This window comes from Filicampus tigris, chromosome 5, assembly GCF_054856515.1.
Source record: "Filicampus tigris isolate MCC_2025a chromosome 5, RoL_Ftig_1.0, whole genome shotgun sequence".
Lineage (NCBI taxonomy): Eukaryota > Metazoa > Chordata > Actinopteri > Syngnathiformes > Syngnathidae > Filicampus > Filicampus tigris.
In genome coordinates, this window is record NC_141221.1 from 8,812,942 (window position 1) to 8,826,819 (window position 13,878).

The 13,878-nt window shown below is 40.6% G+C and overlaps 1 protein-coding gene across 4 annotated transcripts in view; it reads right to left on the minus strand.

Annotated features, from left to right (window-relative positions):
- The window catches only part of sema6a (sema domain, transmembrane domain (TM), and cytoplasmic domain, (semaphorin) 6A), a 138,671-nt gene that overhangs the window by 40,197 nt on the left and 84,596 nt on the right, over positions 1 to 13,878 (minus strand). For all 4 annotated transcript variants that reach the window (XM_086030173.1, XM_086030172.1, XM_086030176.1 and 1 more), the window contains 5 exons: positions 10,246 to 10,336; positions 8,463 to 8,582; positions 7,246 to 7,334; positions 5,259 to 5,476; positions 1,684 to 1,815 (listed from right to left, as the gene is read on the minus strand). In XM_086030173.1, the coding sequence (XP_085886299.1) occupies positions 1,684 to 1,815; positions 5,259 to 5,476; positions 7,246 to 7,334; positions 8,463 to 8,582; positions 10,246 to 10,336 (650 nt within the window). The remainder of the gene's footprint in view (positions 1 to 1,683; positions 1,816 to 5,258; positions 5,477 to 7,245; positions 7,335 to 8,462; positions 8,583 to 10,245; positions 10,337 to 13,878) is intronic.

Below are 13,878 nucleotides of genomic sequence, written 5' to 3' on the forward strand. Positions count from 1 at the left end.
GTGGGTGCCGATGAACCTGCCGTCTGTTTGCCGCCGCATAAAAGAGGATGAAAATGAAATAAATCACAGCAAAAACAACCGCCTGGCTGTCTGATTTTTATCTGACCAGAGGGGAAGAGAGGGTTAGCTCACACCTACGCTCAATTGCACAATAAGATGCTCGCCGCTGAGGAAGTGCCTTTTCAGTCGTACGGAAGCGCATGCAAACACACACACACACACACACACTGCGTAGAAGCAATTACTTTAGCATTGGTCTTTGTAGTAAATCTGTTCATTTTTGTGAAGAACAGTGGTGTAGTTCTTTGCCGGTTAATTAGCCAGCACTAGATTGATCAGGCTTGAGCGTTTGTGGAATTAGGCAGCCATCTGTAAAACGATCTCATGCTTCATTTGTCGATGCGAGTTCCTTTGATGGGGGTCGCCCGTGTGTGCTATCGTGTAACATAACACTCCGCACGCAAAGACCCACTTAAAATGAGTTAATTGTGCAATCTTAACATAGAACGTTAGTTTATGTGGACACAAATCGATTTGTGCATCAGTATGTTAGCAGGACACTTCCTGGTTTGTGGAGAATGACGTAAGAGAGGACTGTACCCAAAAATATTTGCTAAATATTGTCAAGATGCTGATTTGTTTGTTCCACAATTTGTTAGTTAGCAGACTACTTTGTGGCCCATCAAAAAAATGACGTTATTAGGAAAGGTCGCAAGGTCACAACAATTTGTATTCTCTGCGTCATGGGGAAATGGTTCCATCATGGCTTGATCAGCAAAACAGAAAATATATTTCTTTGGTAGAAATCGGGGAAAATAAGCATTGACAAGAAGACATTTGTAACAGATGGATGGGAGTCAACCATTTGTCCTGTGGTGGGTGGGTGGTTCTATTATGATGTATAAAAGATGACACCATTAGTTTCACCCTTAAAATAGTTTTACTTTTATATTTTTTCCTCAAAAAGTTTAAAAGTGAACAAGCATATTAGCCTGAAATGGAAGGGACTGTACCATATGCATAAAGCAGAAGTCAACCCAAAAAGATTTTTTTCAAGAATATGTTCTATGCAAGCCCACTAGTTGAAACGAGGCATTCTGATAAATATTGCGTTTGTGGAATAAGAGTTAATCCACCCGTTTTCAGCCATCTCCGGAGGCGGCCATTTTGTCACTTCTGTCGACTGAAAATGACATCACAGATGCTCAGGGCTCAGGTAACGACCAATCACAGCTCACATGTTTTCTGTACTGAGTCGTGATTGGTCATTACCTGAACCCTGAGTAGTTGTGATGTCATTTTCAATCGACAGAAGTGACAAAATGGCCGTCCCCTGAGGTGGCTAAAAAGGTGTGGATTTTGCTGCTTAACTCTTATTCCACAAACGCAATATCAATAAAAATGCCGTGTTTCAACTAGTGTTTCTTGACAAAAAATTTGTTTGGGTTGATTTCCTCCTCAAGGGAAACCATAACTCAAATGGATATACACAATGTACTAAAAAATGTAAAACCTTCTTCTTAAACAGACGTTGAGCAATTGATTAACCAACCAACAAATAAACAAACAGACAATACCACTCTCCTTTATGATTGGTAGACGTAATATTGATAGAATCAGTAGTGTGCGGGTGCATGTGTTTCTGTGTGTGTCTGCGCACTGATTAATTAGCTTCAGTGGTACCTTGGCTTGGGAACCCTCTCTTCAGGAAAAGGCGTCCAGGTGGAGTCTGGGGATTTTTGCTCTTTGAAGCGCCCCGTGAAAGCATTGGCCACCTCCGCCATGTCATAGGCGCACACGGCCGAGCCTGGAATGCTGCCATCGCACAAACACAACACAAAAGCGCTGATGAATGAGCACATCCAAGAGCCAGCTTACCAAGGCTGCACTAGCACAGGGAGGCGGAAAAAGACATTCGAAATCCGCGAGAGGGCTGGCTTTAACTGCACGATTTGAATTTCAGTGTAGACAAGTCAATGCAGAAATGCCGTACAGTATGCAATCTTTATAAATATTAAACATGTAGCATGTCAGGCTGAACTAACCATTCATTCAAAAGGTATCTTAGACCACATAATTGTACGGCTTATAAATAAAGAACCATAATGGCACATATTTATGTGGTGTTTTCTCACTGTTTGTCGGTAGCTTATCATTAAGAGCTTGATCCTACTACTTATTGGTTTTGAAGTCCATCAAACCTCATCAGTGAGTCATCGTAGGCCCCACGGAGCGACTGAACCGCATTGGATCGAGACCAAATACCATCTACTTTCTGACTCGAGAGTCACTGGAGGTCTGTTTATTTTTCGTGCTTGCACAGATTACTGCCAAGGCAAGAAATGTATTTAGTGGGATATTCAACACAATATAAACCCTAAACCCAAAGACCGACTTTTGTCTGAACAAAAGAAACCTAAACACTTAGTTTATAAGGCAAAGAAAATAATGCAGTGAATCTAATATGACTGCCAAGCAAACGTTGAGGACAGTGTGCAAAAATTCTGAACGAGAAAATGATATCGTTGCTCCCTCCCCCTCCCCTAAATGTTTGAGTCCCTGTCTGTCATTTTCCCCCCCTGAGAACAACATGCATTATGTGTCTAAGTCATAAATGCACAATGACCCAAACAAATGTGATCCCCCGAGAATAAAATAAGAATTTCAGCCTATTCCGATGTGTCAGTGACTTCACTCTAGTCCCGAATGACAACAAATGCGAAATGTCTTTACATAATGAGGTGGTGTAGCACTAAAGGTCCATGGGGGCCCAAATATTTGACTCGCTTTGGGCACTGGCAAAGCACACTATGCTGTTACCCCAATTAAGTTAAGCGCAGTCTTTCACACGGATCATTGGTGGAAGCTTATGTTTCCGATTACTGTTTTGACTAAAGTCTCTTTGATTTACGTGCGCTATATTTAGCAGTGTTCTATTAAATATGGGAGCTTAGTGACGTCCAAGGCCTGCCAAGTCTTATGAGGACACCATGACTGGATCTCTCCGAAAGCCTCCGGGGCATCAGCGTTCATCACGAGCCCACTGTGATGGACAACAGATTATTTTATTATTGCTATTCATTTAATAGGGCGGGGAGGGGAACGATCTTATGATGGCAGCTGTCTGCCTGGAATCAATGCATAGCACATTGCTGAGTCACTTTTGCTATTTTACAACGTATCAGAAAGTGCAAATTTAACAGACTTTCTTTCTTGATGGAGTGTGCTTTGGAATTATTGGGATGGATTTTCGGGTCGTTGCCTCATGGATAAAGTTCGTCGTGACCACAAAATTCCAGACAAGGGAAGTATTATGGAGAGCTAGCTGGTAATGCTTGGATTAGCTAGTAAATCACAACCATTGTTGTCTATGTTGGATATGTTGGACTGTCGAGTGTCTGGTTTTAAGCAGTAGGCGAGGCTAGCCAACTAAAAAGAAAGGAAAACTCTTTCTGTATTACTTTTTAAGATATAGTAAAAACATTTAAACGGAACGGCCAGCCAGTCACACAAGTTGGAATTCAACTGATAATATTGATGACGTACTGTAAAGCAAGACCTCAGGGATAGCTTTGCAAAATGTTGTCATCTACTCCGCTAAACTACAAGCACTATGTCCTGTGCTCTTTGATTAACCCCCCGGTTAATTAGTAGATGGAAATCGGGGCTGTATTTCCTTTACTAAAAGGAACGCAGAGGCTCAAACGCTGTACAGCAAAATATTTGGTTTGAAAATGCGCATTGAAACACTTGAATCCAATGTTCTATTTTCAGTGTGCAGGTGCACCTGCACACCACTTATGCGCACCCCCAGAATTATCGTGTTTAATGTTGAATATGCGAGTGTGAGAGAACACGCATGTAAACAGTAAGATCTTTTGCATGTTTTGGTACAATAAATATTTGAGAATGAATCAACCATTGAATAAATTGTTGACAGACAACAAATATTATCCGGCATTTATCAAACGGCAGTGTGTGCCGCCACGCTGATGCCGACTCTGGAGTCAGGCCTCACAGGGTAGCTTCATTCATCACTACTAGGGTAACAAATACGCTAGAAAGGTGCTCAGGCATCCAAGTTTTATCTGGACAAAGCCTTGACAGAATGTGAGAAACAAGGAATCGATGGAGTAATCAATAGGACAGCCCTAAATGTGTGTGTGTGTGTGAATGAATGTTTTTTCCTTTATGTGTCCCACGATTGGCTGGACACCAGCCCAAAAGCTAGGATCAGTATAAGAGGGCAAGTGCTATAGAAAATGGATGGGTAGATTTCCTATGGGAATATTTTTGAAACCCATTCTGTGGCTGATTAGCTTTAAAATGTTAAAATGTTGAACGAGCCTTCCCTTAAAGTCTTCCCCCAAAATTTATGAGAGGCTTGTTGCCTTGCTTTTCTGTAAATGCAAAAACAATTTGCTGCTTATAGTCTAAATATGCTCCTTGTAATCCCCCCCCCCCCCCATTATAGAGAAATGGAAACGTCCGAATCAAACGCTACACTTATAGAAATATTCAGAGGTGCCGCTTCATTGAGTTTAAACGTCCATTGAGCATGCTCAATTGCAGTGTCACAAGCAATTGTCTTATCTGCTAAAAAAGAAGCCATAAAATGGAGAATAATATGCGTGAGGCCTATGGCTTGGTGGTAATTTTCAATTTGGATGCTGCCTTTGAATATGAAGGCCACGCTGAATACAAATTGTGCAAAAGAAAAAGGAGGTTAAGCACCTGAGCGTCAAAAGGGCAGCGGGACTGTTTTGATTGGAGGTGTAAATGTTGACCCAGTGGACTTGCACATCGCCACAAAGCGACGCACACACACACACACACACACACACACGCACACACTTTTAGGATCCGCAAAGGTCGGCCTGTCACCACGTGGATGAGCTGTTGTTTTGATAATTGGGTTAATGAATACCAAGTCAATGTTGATGCACACATACAAAAATGTGCTTCTGATCTTTAGAGGAATTATCGCAACCTGTCAGAGAGTCTCAGGAGGTTAGGAGAACAGAGGTTCTCAAACTGGGCTCCCAGAATCTGCAATAAATTCATGATCTAAATTATGCTAAAATTGTGACTTTCTCATAATGTTATGACTTTTTTTCTCTAATAAATACCAATGTGTTATTGTAACATCATGACTTCTCTTAAAACTTTTTTCATTCCTATTGCATTCAGGGGTACATGTTGGAGTAAAAAAAAAAAAAAAAAGGCTCGAGAAACCCTGGCGTGGATCTTCATTTTACCTGTTGTACGGTGTGGAGAAGGTGGCCATCACAACATCCTTCCCATTGATATGAATGACGTCAGTCACCGCCTGCAGGATGTTGAAGTAGAAATGGGAGTCGCCCGGAATGGAGCAGTTCAGGCGGGATTTGAGGAACGATGTCCATTGCTTCTCCAGGACGCGGGGTGAGCCTCCTCTGTCATTCTTGCAAACCCTTGCCACCCGAGGAAACACCACCTGGCCCCAACATCAAAGTGGAAGATAACGTTAGCCACCCGTACAGTATTTCCTAATAAACACACTGTAAACAACAATGTACTATATATCTAATCATACATATATATATATACAGTATATGGTGTTAGCTTGCTGCCATATGCGAGATATTAAATGCATTTAGTTTGCTTGTACTAATTTAAATTTGAGATGGCAACGGATAGCTTGCTTCAGCATACCCTTGATTTAGTCAAAGTAATGCAAGCACTACTTTCAATACTTGAATATAAATATATATATATATATATATATATATATATATATATATATATATATATATATATATATATATATATATATATATATATATATATATATATATAATGCTTTTACTATTAAAAAAAATAATAATATGTGACCAAAATCAACTAAACCCTGGGTTAGGAGTTAGCCCTCTATAGGTAGTTAAATGAAAATGGTTTGAGAATAGTGCTAGCTGCTAGCAAGCATTAGCATCAAAATTGAGTCTATGTAGTTCAGTAGGACTATGTAACAACAGACAATATGTGGATCAAGTGTCTGCTTAATATTGAAACACCATTAAATAAAAAAAAAAAGGGGCAGTCTAACCACATGTAGCAGCAGTCTATAGAAAATGCCCGGCTTTTGTTGAAGACGGATCTTTAATTACGGCGTTGCCACCAGAGGCCTAATTAAACTATATCCACCGCACACCTAACCGCAATAAATCTAATCATGACCTGAAAGCACTACTTACACTTAACAGCGCGAACGAGCGTAAACACGCAAATAAACACACACAAACTTTGCCACACGCTGAGAATAACCTCCGCCTTTAACACACGCTCACATATGTTCGCTGTAAGATTACTGAAACATTGTGACAAATAACAGGTGACACTGTGTCAAAGTGAATGTGTGACAAGGTGTCAGCTTTACTCATTAAACTTAATTCGGTCACACGTCAGCTTACTGACAAAAGTCACGCTCCGGCTTATCTGTAAATTACAAAATACACACATTTATACACACTGGAGGCTGATCATATTTTTTGTCTTAGGTGGCTTTCAAATCAATTTTTTTTTTTATGTTAAACCATTGCAAAGACTTCCATCAATTTGTCATTAAGCTGAGGTGAAGTGTTTTTAAACAGAGATGAAGGACAAGTCGGGTGTTACGTGCAAATGTTAAATTGCATAATTCATTTTCCACATGCATAATTATACCGCTTTTAAAACAACCCGCAAAACTGAACACTCCTGTCAGTCACTACTGGCGAGAACTCCATTATTCCAGAGATTTTCTCGTTAGTGCATCTCATTGCTTCTTTTTCTCACTCCCACGTTCAGTTTGTTCTGAAAATGCATATGGGTAGACCCTTCATCCATTTTCTTCTACCTGCTTTCCAATTAACTTTCACCCGGCGGAATCCAACACTGAATTGAACGGATTAAACAGAAGGCGCCTTTGTTACGGTCCCGCTGGTGCAAAAACTCGATCTCATTACTCATAGAGGAATTCTACTCGGGAATCGCTGGGAAGATGGGAGCCGTATCAGACGGATGCAGATGTGCAATTCAAGGAGTATATTTAGACTTTGCGAATGGGATCCCCGGACCTATTTTAGGTCCTTCATCCTGTCCAGTGTTGATCTGGTATTGAAAAAATATTTGGCCCCCTTCCAGATAAGCCACACACCCATATCCTGTTAGTTTATAACACTTCTGATTGGAGCTAAACAATAGCAGAGGAATGAAGCTATTGCTTACCTTTCCCATTGTGTTATACTCCATGGCAATTTCCCTGAAGAAGAAATAGATGAAGTCTCCATAATTGACTGCCTGCACAAAGTAGGGCTCTGAGAGGACAAAGAAGCATGAGAAAAAAAAAAAAAAAAAAAAGACTGAAATTGCTGCAGCAACAGATGTGACATGTGGTTTCATAATAAACAACAACCATCTCATGTCATGCTATTCGAGGGGGGGGGGGGAAAGCCTTGAGTGCCTCATCCATCATATCAGCTGGAAAATTTGCATACAAGGTAAAGGCAGTTCTGCATTGAGATTTGACAGGCTCGACTGGTGCGCTTGCTTTGCCCTGCGGCGCATCACTTCTTGCTCTACACGCAACCTGCTAAAACAGGTCGGCAAAAATGAACAAGTAAAATTAGCATACTAGACAACACGCGAGCCTATAGAAGCACCGGATCCAAATGTATGGTCAGAAATCGTGTTTTTCTATATTTTCTGTCAACTTTCAAACCCCGGGTAATTTATGGCTACATACAATACGTAAAGTTGGATGTAAATTGGGTGTGCACAATTTATCTCAGTTGTTTGTTTTTTACCCTCTCTAAAAGATTTTTACAAATTTAAAAATTCTAATGGGTTGTACAGGTTATAAGTCACATTAATGGTGGAAAATGATTTATCTTGGTAAAAAAAATTTCGGATCGCAAAAACCTGGCATTTGACCGGGGTGGGGTGTGAAAACTTTTTATATTCGCGATATAACAAAAGTACAAAAAATTACAAAAAAAAATCATATTTAATTTAGATAGCATCAAAGGATTCACTCAGCGCTTTGGATTTGTGTGGATTTGTACGTTATTGCGTTTAACGATTCAATTTTGGTACTTAGATCATGAAGACTTTTAACTTATGACTGTTTAAATTCAAAAAACTCAGCCAAAATTAACTTGGAAACAGAGCTACGGTGCCAAGGTACTAAAACTATCAAATACATTTTCTATTCTTCCCGCTGTTATACAAACGTGACATTTGTCTCCCAAAAGATTCATCATTTAGCTACTGCATCGGTGCAGTTCACACAACAGATTCATATTTGGTACTTTACTTATTTTTGACAAGGAAACTGGAAAGACTGAAGCAAAGTGGTAACTGTTTGGTAACTGTGAAGTGAACTGGACTGCCTGATGGAAAAAGCGTCACGTGCGTGCGTGCCTATCATCGTATCACGGCCTCACCTTTTAGCCACTTGGAGTCATGTTTAACCGTACGCAGAGTGGGGCTGTCTCCAAGGCTGCGATAGATGACCGCATCAATGGCCAGAAAGTCGGTGACCGTAGCCGAATACAGCTTGCCGTCTGGAGGGGGACGTGGAGAGAGCAAAGGAGATTGAGAAGTGAATTGGACGGGAGGCGGAGCGGAGGGAAAAAGCCACGATGGAGACTGTGAAGTCAAATTGAGGGAGAACATACACAAGGAATATCAACACTGTATTCCTGCCAGCTGTCAACAGGCTGTACACTCGCGTCCACCTGCTGGACGTGCAATTATTTACCGGCTACTTTGTGCGCACACACACACACGCACGTACACACAGAAAACAGCACCAACGTGACCTCGGTCCACCTCAGATGGAACCACATTGGAAACTTATACTACATAATTGAAAGGGTGGCTGGGAGAGGAGCCCTCTCCATTACTCAGTGCTTCCAGCTCGCCGTCACACATTAGCCGGTCAAGCTGCGCCTACTCGGCTGTAAGCTCGCCGGGACAGCTCATCAATAGCACCATTAATCAGTTGGCAGCAAACATGGAATGGGGACCCGATGTCTTTTGCAGCCCACGGCGAGGTTGCACGGGAGGATTCTCACCCCGCGGGCCCAAAGCCGACTCATCAGGGGATGAATCTATTTGTGACTTATTTTCAGTCAACCAAGTTTATCCATTCTTCCCTTTTCTTTTGAATTGGTCCCATTTGGATCACAGGAGGGATGGAGCCTATTGCAGCTGACTCAATCAAACTCGCATTCACACCTATGGACAATTTAGAGTGTTCAACGAAGCTAGTGTGTATGTTTTTGGAATGTTGGAGGAGGCAGGAGTAGGTACAAACTCCAAATAGGAAGGCCTGAGCCAAGAGTCGAACCTAGAACATCTCAATGGTAAGGCAGATGTGCTAACCAAATGTTTATTCTATTAAAAAAAGAAAATGACTAAGACAGATGACAACAATACTTTAAAGACAAAGGGTTCGCCGAAGCAGTTCTGAAATGGCCTTAATGGACTATTTCTGATCAGAATGGAACCTCCAAAGTCAAACACTCCAAAAGTGGAAACAAAGTGGAATCCAACCTAATTTGGGGGTTAATTTCCTCAAAATTCAAACAAAAGTTGGTGTTCAAATTGTTAAGGGGAAAATCAACCCAAGCATACTTTTTCAAGAATATGTTCTATGCAAGCCCACTAGTTGAAACAAGGAATTCTGATAAATATTGCGTTTGTGGAATAAGAGTTAATCCATCCGTTTTTAGCCATCTCAGGGGGCGGTCATTTTGACGCTTCTGTCGACTGAAAATGACATCACAACTGCTCAGGGCTCAGATAACGGCCAATCACGGCTGACCTGTTTTCTGATGCTGAGCCGTGATTGGTCGTTACCTGAGCCCTGAGAAGTTATGATGTCATTTTCAGTCAATAGAAGTGACAAAATGGCCACTCCCAAAGATGGCTAAAAAATTAACTCTTATTCCACAAACACAATATTTATCAGAATTCCTTGTTTTAACTAGTGGGCTTGCATAGAACATATTCTTGAAAAAAATATGTTTGGGTTGACTTCCGCTTTAAGTTGTTAACTTGCTACATGAAAGGTCAAACAGTTAACAATGGTGATAGTCTGACTCTGAAAGATTTTTTTTCAAAATAAATTAGAACAACTTGGAAATCAACCAGTGTCACAAAATGGATTGTGTTTGACTTTGGAGGTTCTACTGTTTAATATTAGCATGCTTTGAATCTTACCAGCAAAGAGGGCCACGTTGGCATGCTTGGCATCATAAGGGCAGCGAGCCATCCCGCTGATTTCCTCCCCGAGAGCTTCCAGAGTGTCCATCTACGGTCACAAATGGGGTAATTGAGACGATGGAGATGTGAAACACAACAGTGGACTTCAAACGCAACCAAGGCAGGAAATATTGCCTTCCGATGATGAAGAAGCATTTAGAGGGAAATCTTGATTGATAATAGGGTGGCTTGAACTGTAAATTAACCTGAATAGAAAGTAAAGAATGAAACTGTTTTTGCCACGTTTTTTGCTTCAATTGAATAGACATTGTGCTGCTCCTTCTGGTGTACGTGCAACGGCCACCTGGTGACAGTATAATGTAGACATACGGATATACATGAAAACGTCACATCTTCTCAGTAAACCACAGTAATATTAGTCGTTCTTCGCAGAGGATAGAGAATATATGCCTGTGACTTTTCTAAAACAATCTGTGTACATGTGTTGTGCCACCATTTGAGTTCAAATATCCATTCCTTAAAGAGTTAATACACCGCATGACAGATGCTAATTGTTAGCATTATTTGTTAGCATTAGGCTAAGGAGACTTTATTAGGCAAAACTATGATCGTGTTTTATGTAAACCAGGTGCAATTTTCTTTTTTTAACATTTTTTTTAAGTTTGAAAGTAAACTTCCAAACAACGGCTAGTATCTTAACGGGGCACCACTATACCAAAAATACTGTCACAAAAACTTTTCAACATTAGAAAACATTGGACAAACATTGGACTAGAAGCAATTGAATCCCAAACATTAAATGCTACCTTTTTACTTTAACAATTGGAATGTATTGAAGAACCCAACATCCATCTGTCTATACATTTTGGTACATCCTGCTTAATGAATTCTGACCTTGACCCATTTCCAACTGCTCCACAAAGGGTAGTGTAAATCGATTAAGCTGTTGTTGATACTAACTAACACGAAACAACAAATGGGATAAGCCCACAACCTCCTTGGGGGAGAAATGTGGCTTAAATGTGTGTCCACAAGTGGAGAACATGTGGCCAAGTAGAATTTTAGGTCAGTAGTCCGGATAAAATATTTGTGGTATCAACCCGCGAGTGAGTCCATGTGACCGTCTGTGACTGTCAAAGCAGAGCATGTGGAAAGCCCATTTTCCACAGCATTTAACACATTTACTTTTCCCCTTACTTTGTGCGTTATCTTAGCGCGTTTAAAAAGAGCTTAAACACAGCTTTAATCCATTTGTTGCTACGCCGTGATGTGAAGAGGAATCGCAGGTGCACTCGAAGGGAATTTGACAATGTTTTGATGAAGCTCGCTACTTTCTGAATATTTGATCAGAAAGCACTTCTAAGTGAATGCTTTGCACAACCGAAGCTTAAATCCCTGCACTAATGCTGCTATTTCCCGAAGACTCTCGCTAGGCTCTGTTTAATCATTATTTCAGGACAATTCCAGCCAAGTAGAATGTTCTGAGTGTTTGTGATTGGCAGAGGACCACCAGTGGACGAAAGGTCAATGCCATTCCTCCAAGGGTCAACTTATGTTCCTAAGCATGCGTCAGGCCGAAGGCAGAAATACACGCGAGGTCAGGAAGACGACCGCAAACACTGCTTGCCTCTTCTTTTATTTATTTTTTCCTCTCTTCTATTTGGCTTCCTCGTTCACTTAACAAATAGAGAAGCTGCGAAGTTCTTAACGCCGCCCTTTATGGTCTCTAAACGGGTCATTTTGTTTTCTATTCCTGTCTGGGTGGGAAAAAAACAGTTATCATCTGCCCACTGTAAAAGGTCACACACACTCACACAAGCTAACACGCGCAATGCTTGCCAGGGAAATTGTTGGCAGAAAAAATAAATACAACAGGACCAGCAGTAGTAGCAAAATTCCGAGTCTTTCCTTCTTACTGTTTTTTTTTCTCATCTTATAGCGGACATATAATGTACAGTGGTGCCTTGAGATATAAGTTTCATTCCTTCTGTGGCCATGCTTGTAACTCAAAATACTCTAAATATCATCTTTCCCTACTGAAATGACTGAATAAGCCTTAAATCTGTTCCAGCCTACCCCCCAAAACAATAAAAACGTGTGTAACGCGTCTTTTATAAGAAAAATATAAAATTGTACTGTGCTGTTCCTTCAGGTGTGTGCGCCACGGCCACACGGGGGCAGTATAATACACACATGTATATACGTCAAAACACCTCAGTAAGCCACAATAATAATGGATGTTCTTTGTGGGAGATAAATATAGTCCTTTATTGTTATATTATATGTCTATATGTGTTGCTTTGCCTCTTGTGTTCAGACATCTGTTGTTGTAACATTGCTACACCAGCGCTATTCGTTAGCGTGTCTAGCGTGTTTTGAGTTGTTTTCAAACAATAAATTAAACAGAGTTATGTGGTTATTTTACATACAAAATGAGTAATTCTCTTTGCTTTAGGTTTAGTTTGACAGTAAACTTCAACTAGGGGGTGGCAATCAACAGCTTTTTTGAAGGATTGTTGTGAAGTGATTTGAGTTCACTGTCACCATTACAGATAGCTAGCTAGCTAGCTAGCTAGATAGCTAGCTGGATAGATAGATAGCTAGCTAGATAGCTAGATAGATAGCTAGATAGATAGCTAGCTAGATAGCTAGATAGCTAGATAGATAGATAGATAGATAGATAGATAGATAGATAGATAGATAGATAGATAGATAGATAGAGAGAAGTCAGGTCACTGGTAACTCAAAGCACCACTGTGTATGTCTTATTATCCAGGTCAGACAGTTTGGAACGTCGCCTCACCCTCTCCTACATCCCACATAAAAACACACACCCCAGCGGGCATTTATCCCCTCAGTTGATGTCACGGCGGCGTTGACCTCTGTCCAAGGGTCTCAGCCGGCTGTCACTGATCTATTCCTGCCCTTTGAACATGAGGAAACCCCTCCCAAAACCAGTCGCTGATATACGCGCAGCTCCTGACAAGCTGGCAGGCATGTGTGGAGAAACACCAGAACTGTCCAGGGCAATAACCCGATAATCTTAGCCAGGCAACACAGCTCCACAAAAACTGCCAGCGTGAGCTAAAACAGTTGTAAACATAAAGCATTTGGACGGTGAAACAGCTTGAGTCTTGTTATGCCGTCAACTCCGCTAGCCTGTAAACAAAAGAAGTGCCACACAATGTAGTGTAGATCCAAAACATGGACACTATTTGAGGGAGACATATTATGTAGTTTTCCCCTCAATTTTAAACAGTTCCAAGATATTTTTTTATTGAAATGTCTGACACGATTTAAATGTTTCATTTTAGTGTACTTTTTTTCAATATTTTTTAGTCTTAGGTTGTTGTTTTTTTTAATATGGAGGCTTTGTGGAGTGCAAGATGGAAAAAAAGGTCAGTAAGTATTGCGTAATAAAGTAAAGTAAACTACAATTCCCAAACAATTGTTCAGCCGTACAGTAATACAGAAATAAATGCATTTTAAATGAACCCCGAAAAGTTATATATAAAATGAAATGCCAAAGACAAAAAAGAAGGACATTTTCGCTATTGGGGTTAGTTTTATAAACCTAAAATGTTTCTTCAATTAGGAATGTTTTTTAAAGCACTTTCATTTTTAATTTAT